At 49.0% G+C, this 14,005-nt stretch overlaps 1 protein-coding gene across 1 annotated transcript; it reads left to right on the top strand.

Annotated features, from left to right (window-relative positions):
- Window positions 1–2,440: 2,440 nt before the first annotated feature.
- Window positions 2,441–13,577, top strand: LOC134409108 (mitochondrial ornithine transporter 1-like). Its single transcript, XM_063141687.1, has 6 exons — window positions 2,441–2,741; window positions 6,418–6,676; window positions 7,141–7,281; window positions 8,068–8,240; window positions 11,640–11,798; window positions 13,037–13,577. Exons 1-6 carry the CDS (start codon window positions 2,672–2,674, stop codon window positions 13,162–13,164), a joined length of 930 nt encoding a protein of 309 aa, XP_062997757.1. The 5' UTR covers window positions 2,441–2,671; the 3' UTR covers window positions 13,165–13,577.
- Window positions 13,578–14,005: the final 428 nt, after the last annotated feature.

Genomic DNA, 14,005 nt, shown 5'->3' with positions numbered 1-14,005 from the left:
GTCTGTGAGCTGAATCCTGAGATGGCTTCAACCAAGTCCAGAACTTGGTAACTTTTTTGAGGGAAAGGATTGGAGTCCCAATGAGTCAGTTCACCAGCAGGACAAACACTTTTTAAAAATATATATAATAATTAATTGCATTTTTATACTGCTCAATAGCCGAAGCTCCCTTTTATCATTTGCAATATACTACAACAGGTCTGCAGATTCCTACAGACTTGTAATGGTTTGAGATCTCCATCAAACCCTTGGACTTCTGCTTTTCTAAATTTTGGCACGTCTTTTAAAGGGCTGACTGCAGCTTTCCTCAGGGTGGGGCTTTGCAGTTGTGCCCTGCCCCCCACTCCATGGCATTTCCATCCCTGCAGCAAGAAAGCGAGATTGTCTCTGGTTTCCCAGAGTCCCTGTTGGTTGGTACGCTCACAGCCTTTCTACGCTTCACCCGTTCTCTGATCTGACAAGGTTTTTCCAGTTGCTGCTTTTACGACAGGGCTATTATCAGCCCACTGTGAAGCCAGCTAAGGTGATGGTCCCATGTTACTACAACCTGCTGATACGAGTTCTTTGGTCGGTCCAAAGCATATCTCTCCGTCAGGTTATTCATTCTAGGTTCTGTACAACAACCAGCTCTTCATTGCCTGTCCCAGCTAGTTGCAAAGACATCCTTTTGCAAAATCACTAAAAGCCATACATGGTTTCTGGCTAAAGGTTACTATATCCTTTTGCATTGCTGCGACTTGACAGTCAGTTCTGCTGTACCTTCCTTTGGATATTGCAGTCCTTGACTTTGAAATGCAAACAGGAATGTAGCATGCTTCCTTGCAGTGAGGCAAGCCATCATCATATCAGTCTAACTGAGCAGCTCTCCAGGGCTTCTGCAAGGAGGCTTCTACAATCCCTGGCTGGAGATACTGGGGACTGAACCTGAGGCCTTTTATTCTGACAGTACCACGGAGAACAACCCTTGCTGTAAGGCAAGGATGGGGCAGATTTTTCCTTATTCTCAGAGGTTGAAATGCCTCTTCTAAAGCGTAGTTATTGGCTGTAAGAGCTTTAAGCTAAAACACGCTGGTATTTATATTTTTATATATATATATATATATATATATATATATATATATATATATATATATATATATATATATATATATATGGCCCCAAGGACTGCTGGAATGTGGCTCCTGGAATTGCATTTAGCCCTGAGGCTGAAGTAAGTTCCTTCCCTATGTTTTTTGGATTGAAGTTCTGGCATAGGTACAGCATGCACACACAGAGGAGGAGGTGAAATCCAACACATGAAACAGCACACGCCTTGTACATGGAGCAAGGGTTGCCCCCTGACTCCCCACCCCAAAAATGCCAGTGGGCAAGGAGGCAGCCCTGTCCAGAGCGAAAATTCGAAATGGACTTCTACCCCAAAGGTAATCCCCTTGTGCACTGATTCCCTTTTACTTGCACGCAAGGACTCGCTTTGGATCCTCCAGAGGCCAGGAGCCTGAGGAAAGACTGCATGAGCTGAAGTCCTCGGAGCACATGAGGGCATCTTGCAGGCCGTGTTGACACTTGCCCTAAACTAAACAATAAGACTGGTGTGCTTGTTATGTGTGCCAAATGTCTGGATTGCTTTGCTTCAAAAAGAACCATTTGTGTTTGATAACATTGATAGAGGGGTGTGTGTGTGTGTGTGTGTGTGTGTGTGTGTGTGTGTGTGTGTGAGAGAGAGAGAGAGAGAGAGAGAGAGAGAGAGAGAGAAGGAAAACAACCACAGCAAATGTTCTCTCTTCAATGAGGGAAGCCAGTTACAAAGCGCAAGACCAGGGCTGGCCTTTGCTTCTCCCTGCAAGCTAGTCTGCCCAGTTGAGCAATGGGCAGAGAAGCCCTTTGGAGGGCCCCAAAACACTTCCTGGAAAAGTCTCGCAGCTCCTGTACCTTGCATTGCTGCAAAACAGGTAGACATTCAACAGAGAAAGCTCCCCTCCCAGCATGCCGATTGGAAAAGAGGCACCTGCTGGATTTCTGCCTGTCACAGAGCTGTTACAGCAAGGGTGGGGGACCCTTAGGCCTTGCATCACAATACAGCCCTCCAGTGGCTTTCCAGCTTTTGTGCAGCTTCTAAAAAGTTGAAATATCTCTTCTAAGGCTTCATTACTGTTAGTAAAAGCCTTAAGCTACAATATGCTGGTTTATTTATTTGTATTTTTGGCCTCTCCCTCTTTGCCTTCTTACCCACCCACCACTGGAAGCCCCAGACCCCTGCGCTTCTCTGAAATTGAATTTGGCCTTCAGGATGAAAGTGCCTCTCTACTCCTGCAAGCTGAAAAAGCGGCAGCGTCCCTCCTCCTCGTATGGGGCTTGCCCATCTTTCTTGCCTGCCTGCGTCCGCTTTGTAAGAAGGCTACATATAGGGCAGGACCGAATGAGGACACCCCCCCCCCCCACTTGCTTCTCCACCAAGTTCGCTGCATTATCTGCCCACCCCCTCAATCCACCTCCACCCTCTTTCCCAGGTCCCTTGACTCACAGGCTGATTACTCAGGAATTGCTCCTAATCCTGGAAGGAGGAAGCTTCTTGGAAGAAGATGCTGTTCCCTACCCCTACTAAACTAAGCTTGGACCATGCTTTTTCCCCTCTCAGCCTGGCAACCTCCCCCACTTCAGTCTCTTCTCTGAGATGCCTGCCGAACAAGCCCAAGTGCACCCCCTGGTCCAAGCGCTTGTTGACCTTACTGCAGGCGCGGCAGGTGAGCTGGGGGCGGGGCGATGGGTTGTTGCTGATGGGTTAGGGGTAAAGGGACCTGCCCTTTGACAGAGACCAAGAATTGGGAGTCAGGGCTGGGGGAGACCAGAGCCCTTCAGCTGAGCATGCAGCAAGGCAATGCTCTGTCCGTCTACTTTCCTGATGAGCCAGGCTCTGGATCATGTGAGGGGTGGGTAGAGGTCTGCCTGTGTTTTTTGATCCAGGTTGGGTAATATTTCATAGAATCCTTGATGATGATGATGATGATGATAATTGCACTTTTATCCCACCCTTTAGCCAAAAAGGCTCCCAAGGTGGCTTACAAAAATATTTCTTAAGACAGTCCCTGCTCACAGGCTTACAATCTGAAAAACATCACACGAAAGGAAAGGGGATTGGGAGGGAGGAGGAAAAAAAGAAAGAAAGCGAATTCAAGCACTAGATTATTAGTTGCAAAGTTCAGCAGCCTCTTCCTTTTCCTCTCCCTCTAATAGCCTCATACAGATCAAGGGACGATGGAGGGATGCCTGAGTGCTGGCTCCTTTCCCTCTGATGGCCTCAGCAGCGACAGTTGGTAGCAGGAGGGAGGGGCCTATAAGGCCATCGAGTCCAACCCCCTGCTCAATCCAGGAATGCACATTGAAGCATCCCTGACAGGTGGCTGTCCAGCTGCCTCTTGAAGGCCTCTAGTGTGCCTACGATCTCCCTAGGTCATTGGTTCCATTGTCAGAGTGCTGTAACAGGAAGGTTACATCGCTCTTATCAATCAGACGTAAACAGAGGTGATGTGTGGCATGTTTAGTGCACAACAGGTGACAATCCCAGGTCCCAACCAGGCTTCCGGTTGCAATAGCTTACATTAAGTGGACTTCCCAGCAAGCCATTTTGGGGCACTGATCTGCAGTCCCCTACTGCTTCCTTAGAATAGCTTTCTGGAAAACCTGGCTGCTGATGAAGGATGTATAAACAGATCTTGTGTGTCTCCCCTGCTCAATTTTATTTATTAATCCTGCTTTTCTATGCAAAGTAATCAAAATACCTTCACCCAAACAACACCATATTAAAGCAAACAGAAGATTAGAAATATCAACCAGAACATGTTCCAAGTCAGCAGCAAAAACGCCTGTTGAAAGAAATGGGTCTTAATTGCCCTGTGAAAAGGTAAGCAGTGATGGATACAGTGGAAGGGCATTGCACAGTCTGGGTGGCACAACAGAAAAGGGCCCGTCTCTTGGCCCTCCTGCCAAACATCTGATGGTGATGGCTGCTGAGCCCCAGGGTGTTGGGAGGTCAGACGCAATGATGCCATTTCTGTACACTATGTTTTGCAAAGAATGAGATGACAGGTCCCTGCACCAAGGAGGTTACAATTAAAAACAGACACAAGGCAGATGGCAGAGGAAGGAGAGGCAAATGGCGGCAGAGGTAAACAGGAGAAGAATATGCTTTTTTTTCAACAATTTTAGGCTGCCCACCCAACATCTGGGCAGTGTACACAATTTAAAATAAAAGTTCTAAAACCTAAACATCAGATAAAAGAACAACAAAATACCCACCAACATAGGAACTAAACAGATTATTATTATTTATTTATTTATATAGCACCATCAATGTACATGGTGCTGTACAGAGTAAAACAGTAAATAGCAAGACCCTGCCGCATAGGCTTACATTCTAATAAAACCATAATAAAACAATAAGGGGAAGAGAATGCAAACAGGCACAGGGTAGGGTAAAACTAACAGTATAAAGTCAGAACAAAATCAAGTTTTAAAAGCTTTAGGAAAAAGAAAAGTTTTTAGCTGAGCTTTAAAAGCTGTGGTTGAACTTGTAGTTCTCAAATGTTCTGGAAGAGCGTTCCAGGCATAAGGGGCAGCCGAAGAAAATGGACGAAGCCGAGCAAGGGAAGTAGAGACCCTTGGGCAGGCGAGAAACATGGCATCAGAGGAGCGAAGAGCACGAGCGGGGCGATAGTGTGAGAGGAGAGAGGAGAGATAGGAAGGAGCTAGACAGTGAAAAGCTTTGTAGGTCAACAGGAGAAGTTTATATTGGATTCTGAAGTGAATTGGAAGCCAATGAAGAGATTTCAGAAGTGGAGTTACATGGTCAGAGCGGCGAGCCTATTATTAGGCGAGCCTATAAAACCAACAAGAAAAGTACCCACAGAGGGAGCTCAAACACTGATGGCCTGAAAAGCTGTTTAAATGACCTTTAAAAGTTTTTAAAGGCCTGAGAGCATAAAAACGTCTTCACCTGGCTTTAAAAGGACCACAACGTAAGCACCAGGTGAGTCTCTCCGGGGAGAGACTTCCATAACGGGGCTGCCACTGAAAAGGCCCTTCCCCTGGTGGCCCCTTTCTGTACCTCGCTTGTCAGGGACACCTTGAAAGGGACCTTTGAAGATGACCTTAGAGTCAGAGTAACTAAATATAGAAGGAGGTGATCCTTCAGTTAACCGGGTCCCAAGCCATTTAGGGCTTTATAGGTTTAAATCGGCATTTGGAATTGGGCACAGAAAGGGACTAGCAGCCTGTGTACATGAAAAAAGTGCTGGTGTAATGCCGTTGAAACAGCAAGCCCATCAAACATCCTGCTGCCCTGTTTTGGAGCAGCTGAGGTTCCTGGGTTGTTTTCAAAGGCAAATCTATCTGCATACAACTCATTGCAGCAATCCAAAGAGGAGGTAACCAGAGCATGGATAACTCTGGTAAGTCTCTCTTTGTCCAGAGAGGCTTGCAGATCGTTTATCAGCCTAAGGCTAAGTGGATAAAAGTTGCTCCTAGACTGGCTTGGTAGATGGGAGGGGCTGTAGCTCTATGCTTGGCATGCAAAAAATCCCAGATTCAATCCCTGGCAGCATCTCTTGGTCAGGCTGGAAAAATCACTGCCTGAAACCCTGGAGAGCCGCTGCTGCCGGTCAGTGTCGACTATGCTGGGCTAGATGAACCAGGGGTCTGATACAGTCTGAGGCAGCTTCCTAGATTCTTAAGTACATTATTGCAATTACACAAACTGAAGCTTAGTTAGGGCAGTAGGGTGTGGGCACTGGGCCGGGGGGATGCTAAGACATTGATCTTAATAGAATCCTAGAATAGCAGAGTTGGAAGGGGCTTATAAGGCCATCGAGTCCAACCCCCTGCTCAATGCAGGAATCCACCCTAAAGCATCCCTGACAGATGGCTGTCCAGCTGCCTCTTGAAGGCCTCTAGGGTGGGAGAGCCCACAACCTCCCTTGGTAACTGGTTCCATTGTCATACTGCTCTAACAGTCAGGAAGTTTTTCCTGATGTCCCGCCAGAATCTGGCTTCCTGTAACTTGAGCCCGTTATTCCGTGTCCTGCCCTCTGGGAGGATCGAGAAGAGATCCTGGCCCTCCTCTGTGTGACAACCTTTTAAGTATTTGAAGAGTGCTATCATGTCTCCCTTCAATCTCAATCTTCAATACTTGAACATGTTCACATGGGAGGCCCCCAGAAAGTCCGCTTTCCATCATAGTGGCTTAGTAATGGGCCTACTAGAGTTCCTGAGGGTGTAAGCGACTGAACGCCTCTGGGGTCCCTGTTCTGAGGCTCGGATTGTGCCTTTCTTCGCTGTTAGCTTGGGAGGGGCGGCCGTTGTGTGAATCGGTTCGATGCTCTGTCTCCCCAAAGCAAGTGACCCCACCGCAGGGCCTCTTTGCAGGCGGCGTGGCGTGCGTAGGAAGTGGGCAGCCCTTCGACACCATCAAGGTGAAGATGCAAATCTTCCCAACCATGTACCGGGGCTTCTTCGACTGTTCGGTCAAGACCTACCAGCAGGAGGGCATGCGTGGCCTCTACCAAGGCACCACCCCAGCCTTGTTGGCCAACGTCGCTGAGAATGCTGTGCTCTTTGCTTGCTATGGGTTTTGCCAGCAGCTGGTGAGGCAACTCTTTGGATTAGACAACGTCCCGGAACTCAGGTATGGCGGCCTCTTTGCTTTCCACCTCTCCTGCATGGGCTAGGAACATCAGAGCACCTGTGCTGGATCAGAGCAAAGGTCCCTCAAGTCCACACTGGACCAACCAGATGCCCCAAAGGGATACTTATCAAAGCTCAAAAGCACCCTCCTGCTTATGTTCCCCAGCAACTGGCATACAGAGGAAATATATAGCTATCATGACTAGTAGCTATCTAATCTTTTAAAGCTACCCAAGTTGGTGGCCATCACCGTATCTTATCGTAGCGAATCCCATAGTTTAACTGTTTATTATTCTAATTTATATACCACTTTATCTGCACTGCCTTCCGCATGTTGTCCCCTTTCTGCTGGCCAAAGGCACGAGACTTGAATGATTCTGGGAGGGCTGAAGTATGGAACTGAGCCTCTTCCCCAGCAGTGGGCTTCAGTGGGTGGGATTCCAGCATGCCTTTCTCTGGTTACAGCGACTTGCACAGTGCAACTGCTGGCTCGTTCTCCTCCATCTTCTCCTCCATGGTTCTGTGCCCTACGGAGCTGGTGAAGTGCAGGATGCAAGCCCTCCACGAGATGAAGGTCACGGGACAGACAGCTCTATCAAGGCACAGGTACTTGGAGACCTACCGCCTCTCAACATGGAGGTTTCATTTAGGCCTCCAGGCTGTTAATAGATCTCTGTTCTTGTGCTTGACTGTCTAAGCCCTCCCACCCAGATGTGGGACAATGAAGAGGTCTGCGGTGCAATCTACAAAAGCTTTGTTTAGTAAATGGAAATCTGAAGGGAGTGTGAATGTTAGGAGCTATCCTCTAAGCTTAGTTAGCTTAACAAAGCAAGGCAGGTGCTTATCAACTAAATGGATGGTTTCCCGCTGTACCCAAAAGGCTTTTACCACATCCCTCCTTCAGGGAGGGTCTTCAAGCTGTAACCTCTGCCGTGTGGCTAGTCTGGCAGACCACTTCCCGCCTCCTTGCAACTCTGCCCGATGGATTCTCCAGCGGACTCTGGGAACTGTCAATTCCTATGCTCCCTCCTTCTCTGACAAAGACTGAATCCCTGGGCAGTGGGTGGGAAGAGAGAAGATGATCTCTTGAGCCCATTTGATAAGTTCTTGGGAGGATTCTTCCTCCACTCCTGGAGAGTCTTGGAGAATTTCCTTCCCCTCTTCCTGTCTCCACTGGTCTTCAGCCTCTGAGTCCAGTTTGGAATCCACCCTAGGGAGATCGGGCCTCATCCTGACAATGACTTTGTCTGATCCTTTAAAAAAGCCAACTAAGTTTGTGACTTTTGGCACATGTTGTATCAGTGACTTCCCTAGTTAATGATGGTTGGGGGAGGGGATATAAGGTCTCTCTCCACACCCTTCATGTGTCATGGGGTTTTTCTTGTCTTCCAGCTCCACCTGGGCTGTGGTGAAAACCATCTTGCACTCGGAGGGCCCGCTAGGGTTCTTCCAGGGTCTGACCAGTACATGGCTCCGGGAAGTGCCTGGGTATTTCTTCTTCTTTGGGGGTTATGAAGTCAGCCGAAGTTTCTTCCTCCAGGCTGGGCAGTCAAAGAAGGAGCTGGGTAAGAAAAGGCTGAGTGATGGTTTCCCTTTGAGGTCCTCTGTCGTTCTCCTTTCTGCAGCGACTGGAGAAGAAATGAGCTGAGGGCTGTCTGGGAGACCTAGTGGTTCTTCGGGAGCACACAGCACCCGACAGCAAGCGATTGATTTCATTTTATTTATAGCATTTTTACCTCGTCGTCCATCCAGAAAAAAAGGCTCCCAGAGCAGCTTAAAAGATCAATCATAAGACAGTGCCTGTCCTTCAGTTTACAATCTAAAAGACACGACGCAAAAGGAAAATGGATTGATAGGAAGGAGGAAAAATGCAGTTCTTAGTTTTTGACTCAGGGCTGTAACATTTATTGATCTGCTGAATTAATCAATGCCAAGCATTTTCAATGACAAACATTTCAATTTGAGTAAAAAGGTTTATTATTATTTTTGTTTACTCTTTTTAAAGTAGCTAGCTGAGAGAGAAATTAGAGGCATGTCCCCCAGTGCCGCTAAACAAGCAGGGAATTTGCTGCTGAGGATCTAATTGAGCATGTGGAGGATCTTTGCTTTAAATGCTCCACTCAAAGGATGGCTTTGCTGCTTAGGCGTTCCTCTTGGAAACTCCTACGCATTGTGTGCTGATGCAAACCAGCCCTTAGAGAGGTCTTAAGAGAGCCATTCTGAATTGGCTTTCCGGCTCACACACGCCTGCACCAGCTGCTCAGCCTGCCAGCCTGCCTGCTAGGAATGCCACCGGGTTTCTGGAAACGGGCAGACTCTGCCAACTGGCGCCCGACCCAAGCAGAATATCGGATGGCCGGGAAATTATGCGTGAGCCCCAGGAGAATGCCAGGGCTCTACTTCTGAGGAAGTCTAACATTGGGATTGTGGATGAGGGGCTCCGATCCAGGCAGGAAGCCCGCTGCTGTTCCAGCCCCGTCCCCATGAATGTGACCAGTCTACTCTCCTCGCTGAGTCACTACCGCGGTGCCTTGACCCCAGCATCTTTGGGTTGAAGGGATCTCGCCATTGCTGATCCAAGTTCCCCTTCATGGGCATCCCTTGGTTACTAGTCAGGCCTGACCAAAGGGGCTTTGAAAGCTGACTCCTACTACGTCAGACCACTTCTCTATCTGGGCTAGTACTGTCTACTCAAACGGGCAGCGGATCTTTGGGGTCTCTGATGGAGAAAGGCCTTTCCCTCGCCTACTACCTGAACCCTTTTTAGATGGAAATGTCAGGGGTTCAAACCTGGAGCCCTTTTGCACATCATAGCCACACACAGCGGTAACACAAGTGGTAGCTCCAGCACCTGTCTTGGCTGGGAGTCCCCGCTCTCTTGGGAAGGAAGAGGCTAATCGTTTATTTATTTTATTTATTTATTTAAAATATTTATATCCCGCCCTATATCACTAAGATCTCAGGGCGGCGTACAGATAAAAACATACAATATAAAACAATAAATATACAGAGTTAAAAACAAATTAAACCGTGATCCAAGTTAAAACAATATATAATTTAAAAGCAATAGATACAGTTAAAATAGTTAAAGCAATGTGCCAGTGAGTTTAACCATCAAAGGCTTTGTTAAAAAGCCATGTTTTTACTTGGCATCGAAATTAAATCAATGTTGACGCCAATCGGGCCTCCAAGGGGAGGGCATTCCACAGTCGGGGTGCCACCACAGAGAAGGCCCTCTCCCTTGTCCCATCATAACGTATATGTTGCATTGATGGGATGCGGAGAAGGGCTCCTCCAACAGATCTAAAGTCTCGGGCAGGCATATATAAGGAGAGGCGCTCTCTCAGGTATCGAGGTCCCAAGCCGTTTATGGCTTTAAACGTCTTTACCAGCACCTTGAATTCCGACCGGAAGCGTATAGGCAGCCAGTGCAGTTCCTTTAAGACCAGTGTTATGTGGGCTCTATAAGATGTACCCGCCAGCAGTCTAGCTGTTGCATTTTACACTAGCTGCAACTTCCATGTCGTCTTCAAGGGCAGCCCCACGTAGAGTGCATTGCAGTAGTCTAATCGGGAAGTTACCAGTGCAGGCACTACTGTGGCTAGGTTGTCCCTGTCCAGGAAAGGCCGTAGCTGGTGGATCAGCCGAAGCTGACCCCAAGTACTCCGTGCCACAGAGTCCACCTGGGCATCCAGTGACAATGATGGATCAAAGAGTACTCCCAAGAGCCAACTTACTCTGGTTGCAGGTAATCGCTTGGTAAACTGGTTGCCTGCCAAGGGGTGAGGAGGGTCTCAGCAGCAACTCTCCCGCTGCCTCCTCAGATCTTTATCGGGTGCAGAAGCTTGCTAAGACATTGGGCTCCTTCACACCTGGATTTTTATCCCGGGGCAAACCGGTGCTTCTGCTTTCATATCCTTTGCGGGATTGAAACTGACTCTGTACACAGGTGTCTCTTGTAGCCATTCCTTCCAGTTAATACCTTTCATAGAATCATAGAATAGCAGAGTTGGAAGGGGCTTACAAGGCCATCGAGTCCAATCCCCTGCTCAGTGCAGGAATCCACCCTAAAGCATCCCTGACAGACGGTTGTCCAGCTGCCTCTTGAAGGCCTCTAGTGTGGGAGAGCCCACAACCTCCTTAGGTAACTGATTCCATTGTCGTACTGCTCTAAAGGAAGTGACTGTTTACATGGGTGGGCAAGGTCGCTCCAAAAAACCAGAACTGCAGTGCAATTTTTTTGCTGGCACCTGGATCCTGGCCCCTTGTCCCTCCCCCCCCCCCCCAGCTTATTGGTTGTTGTGCCATGACTGACAGTGGCAAACCCCGCTCCTGCTGAAGAGAATTGACTGACAACCTGGCTCTGTTTAGTGTGGTCCTGGTGAACTTTACATTGCCCTTCGGCATTTCCGGCGTTGGCTTGTGCGGGGACGCTAGTGAAAGTCCGGCAAGCCACTTTAGTGGTGTGTCTGTGCCGCGAGAGACTGGCCTCTTTCCTTGGGGTATTGGGAGGCAGGACAGTACAGCCACCCAGCTGTTATGTGCAAGCTGCAGTAAGTTATCACTTGAGAAATGGCAGGCTGCATCCTTTCCCTTTTAGGGATGGCGCGAGTGTCTGAGAATCCCTTTATGTTCTGACTGTGCCTGAGCCAGCCAGGTTCAGAACTCCTTGATGCAGCCGTGATCTACGGCTCAGCTCTTCTTGCCAGCCTCCAGAACAGTCTCACCTGCAGCCTTCGGTCCACGCCGAGGGCTCCATACGGGGTGGGTTCTGTGCCTCGGAACATGTACTGAGGCGAGGGCCAAGCAAGCCCCCCCCCCAACTCCATTCCAGCCTCACCACTTTGTTGAAAGTCAAGCAAGTCTTGAGCTTCGCAGAAGTGCTGGCTGCATCTGCAGAGATGCTGCACTTGAGGGACATCCGGGCCTTTGACCCCCACCCCACTCCACCCCTCTTTTTGTAGGTGCCATCCCTGTGACAGTGAGTGGCGGAATCGGGGGCGCTGCTTTCTGGCTGGCCGTCTACCCCATCGATTCGGTGAAGTCTCGGATCCAGGTGCTGTCCATGGCTGGACGCCAAGATGGCTTCCTGCTCTCCTTCCTGCACATCCTGCGGACAGAAGGTGAGCGCTTCCTATAAGCTAAGCTACCCATGGCTGCGGATGGCGGCCAGCCCTGATGGCTGTAGGCCACCTCCTGGACCAGAGGTAAGGTCCCTCTGGATAGCAGGTGCTCCTGGGGGATGAACACTGGGGAGGGTGACAGGGCCTGCTTCTGGGCTTCCCATTGGGGCATCTGGTTGGTCACTGAGAACCAGGATATTGGAATGGATGGACCCAGCTTAGTCTAAGGGCTCCATCACACGTAATTCCCCCTCCCCGGCTTTGTCTCCACGTTTTATACCTCCAATGCTCTTTCACTTGTTTGCTCTTCCACTCCACCCCGCCCCTTCTCTTTCTCCCTCCAGTTCATTGGTTGCTCCTTCCCTCCCCCCCCCCTTTGACAAGACAGATCCTGTCAGTTGAGTACTTCAACCAAACTTCCTTTCTGCCCGGCAAAATTGGAACAACCCTTTAGTCTGGCTCTTTGGGGGCATCGAAGGAGTACAATCCTGTCTCTGCAGAGAGTTGGGTGTTGTACGATTTTAAAAAACGCTTTCGAGCCTGGGGTGCAAGGTTTGGGTTTTATATTGAGGCTTGGAGCTGGCTGCTGGGAGAGATCGCTTTTCCCTGCCAGGACCTGATCCAATCCATTCAAGCCAACAGCAAGGCTCGCATCACAGCACACGCCCCCAACAAAGGAAAACGCCCTTAGGGAAAATAATCCAGACTTTAGGCGTTCTAGGAAAAGACGGAAAAGGCTGGGGAAGAGGCGGGGTGTCAGCAGGACAGGCACGCCGTTATGGGAGTACCGTGCTGCAAATCCGCACACCAGGCATGGTGAGAGGGCACTAAATTGCTGGTGTGATGGAGCTCTGACCCAGCAGTGCTCTTCGTATGTTCTTAAGCTTTGCTTTCTGCAGATGGGGGACCCTTTGCAGTGAGAAACACAGTGCCTCTCCCAGGGTTGGCTGATGCCGCTTTGCTCCCAACTCACGCGTTGCCTTCTTTTTACAGGGAGGGAGTGTAGCTCAGTGGCAGAGAAATTGCTTTGCAAGCAGAAGTTCACAGGTTCAATCCCAGGCAGCACGTCCAATTAAAAGGAATTGGGAAGGAAATGACGGGGAAAACCGTGCTTTGTCTGAGACCCTGGAAAGCCACTGATAGTCAGAGCACGAATCCCAGGCTAGATGGAAAAATAATCTGAGCTGGCTGAAGTCAGTTTTCTGTGTGTTTTTCATAATTTTTTTTTAATGTTGTAGGGTTTATGGCTCTTTACTGCGGACTGATGCCCACAGTGATCCGTGCGCTGCCCTCTAACGGCGCCCTGTTCCTTGCCTATGAAATGACTCAGAAAAAGCTGACCAGTCTAGCAGAGAGGGCAACCTGAGGTCAGGACTGTGTCTCGGAGAACGAGGGACTCGAATGCGGGATGGAGAGAGCTTTGAACTGGACTGCAACAGTCAACTCCTCTCAATGGGATCCTGGGAGGATACACCTGCCCCAAGAGAGAGCGCAGGGCTTCCTGGGTTTCCAGGTGGGGTGGGAGCAGGTGGACGCCTAGGATAGGTCTTTCTCAGCAGATGCCCCAAAGCCCTGCAGCGCAACCTGGTGGTTCCTAAAAAAACATCTTGAGGAAACCATGTGATGGGAATCAAGCAGAAGTATTGAGATGTTCTTCTGTAAGGATGTTGGTCTCTCTGTGTTTTTAATAATGCAATAAAATTTTAAATTTCTGCACCAGTCCACATCCAGTATGTCCGTGCAACTGGCTGAAGGCAGCACCGTAAGAGACACCCACCCAGTCATTTTGCACTCTCCTTTTTTTATTCCATTATGATGATGATGATGATGATGATGTTCTAGGAATGTCCAGATTTGTGTGGGATCTTCGAAACCCCAAAATAAAACAGTTTTTGAAACATTTCTTTCTGTTCCACTTTCTGTCCACTACAAGTTCCTTTTAAAAAAAATATCTCCCTGTGGTTGGCAGAGAACCTTTCCAACACGTTTCTGCTAACGTTTATTTTTGTTCACGTGTGCACACCTTTCCTTCTGGGAGAGGGTCGGACGTCACCTGTGCATGGCCGAGGCAGGGAGTTGGGGGTTGACTTTGCTGAATGCGGTCATGGATCTGCAATACTCATAGATGGACCATCTGGAAGCAGATGCTAGCAGTGGTGGGAAAACCAGACTGATCGTCAAAGCAACAGAGAGCCTTGTGGTCCCTT

The sequence above is a fragment of the Elgaria multicarinata genome, chromosome 15, assembly GCF_023053635.1.
Source record: "Elgaria multicarinata webbii isolate HBS135686 ecotype San Diego chromosome 15, rElgMul1.1.pri, whole genome shotgun sequence".
Taxonomy (NCBI): domain Eukaryota; kingdom Metazoa; phylum Chordata; class Lepidosauria; order Squamata; family Anguidae; genus Elgaria; species Elgaria multicarinata.
Note: the sequence above shows the minus strand (reverse complement) of the source record. Positions and strands in the feature narration are given on the sequence as shown.

Coding starts and splice junctions, on each gene's coding strand:
- LOC134409108 (XM_063141687.1), top strand. CDS start 2,672: ATGCCTGCCGAACAAGCCCAAGTGCACCCCCTGGTCCAAGCGCTTGTT. Junction 6,677..7,140: donor GACAACGTCCCGGAACTCAG/GTATGGCGGCCT, acceptor CTCTGGTTACAG/CGACTTGCACAGTGCAACTG. Junction 7,282..8,067: donor ACAGCTCTATCAAGGCACAG/GTACTTGGAGAC, acceptor CTTGTCTTCCAG/CTCCACCTGGGCTGTGGTGA.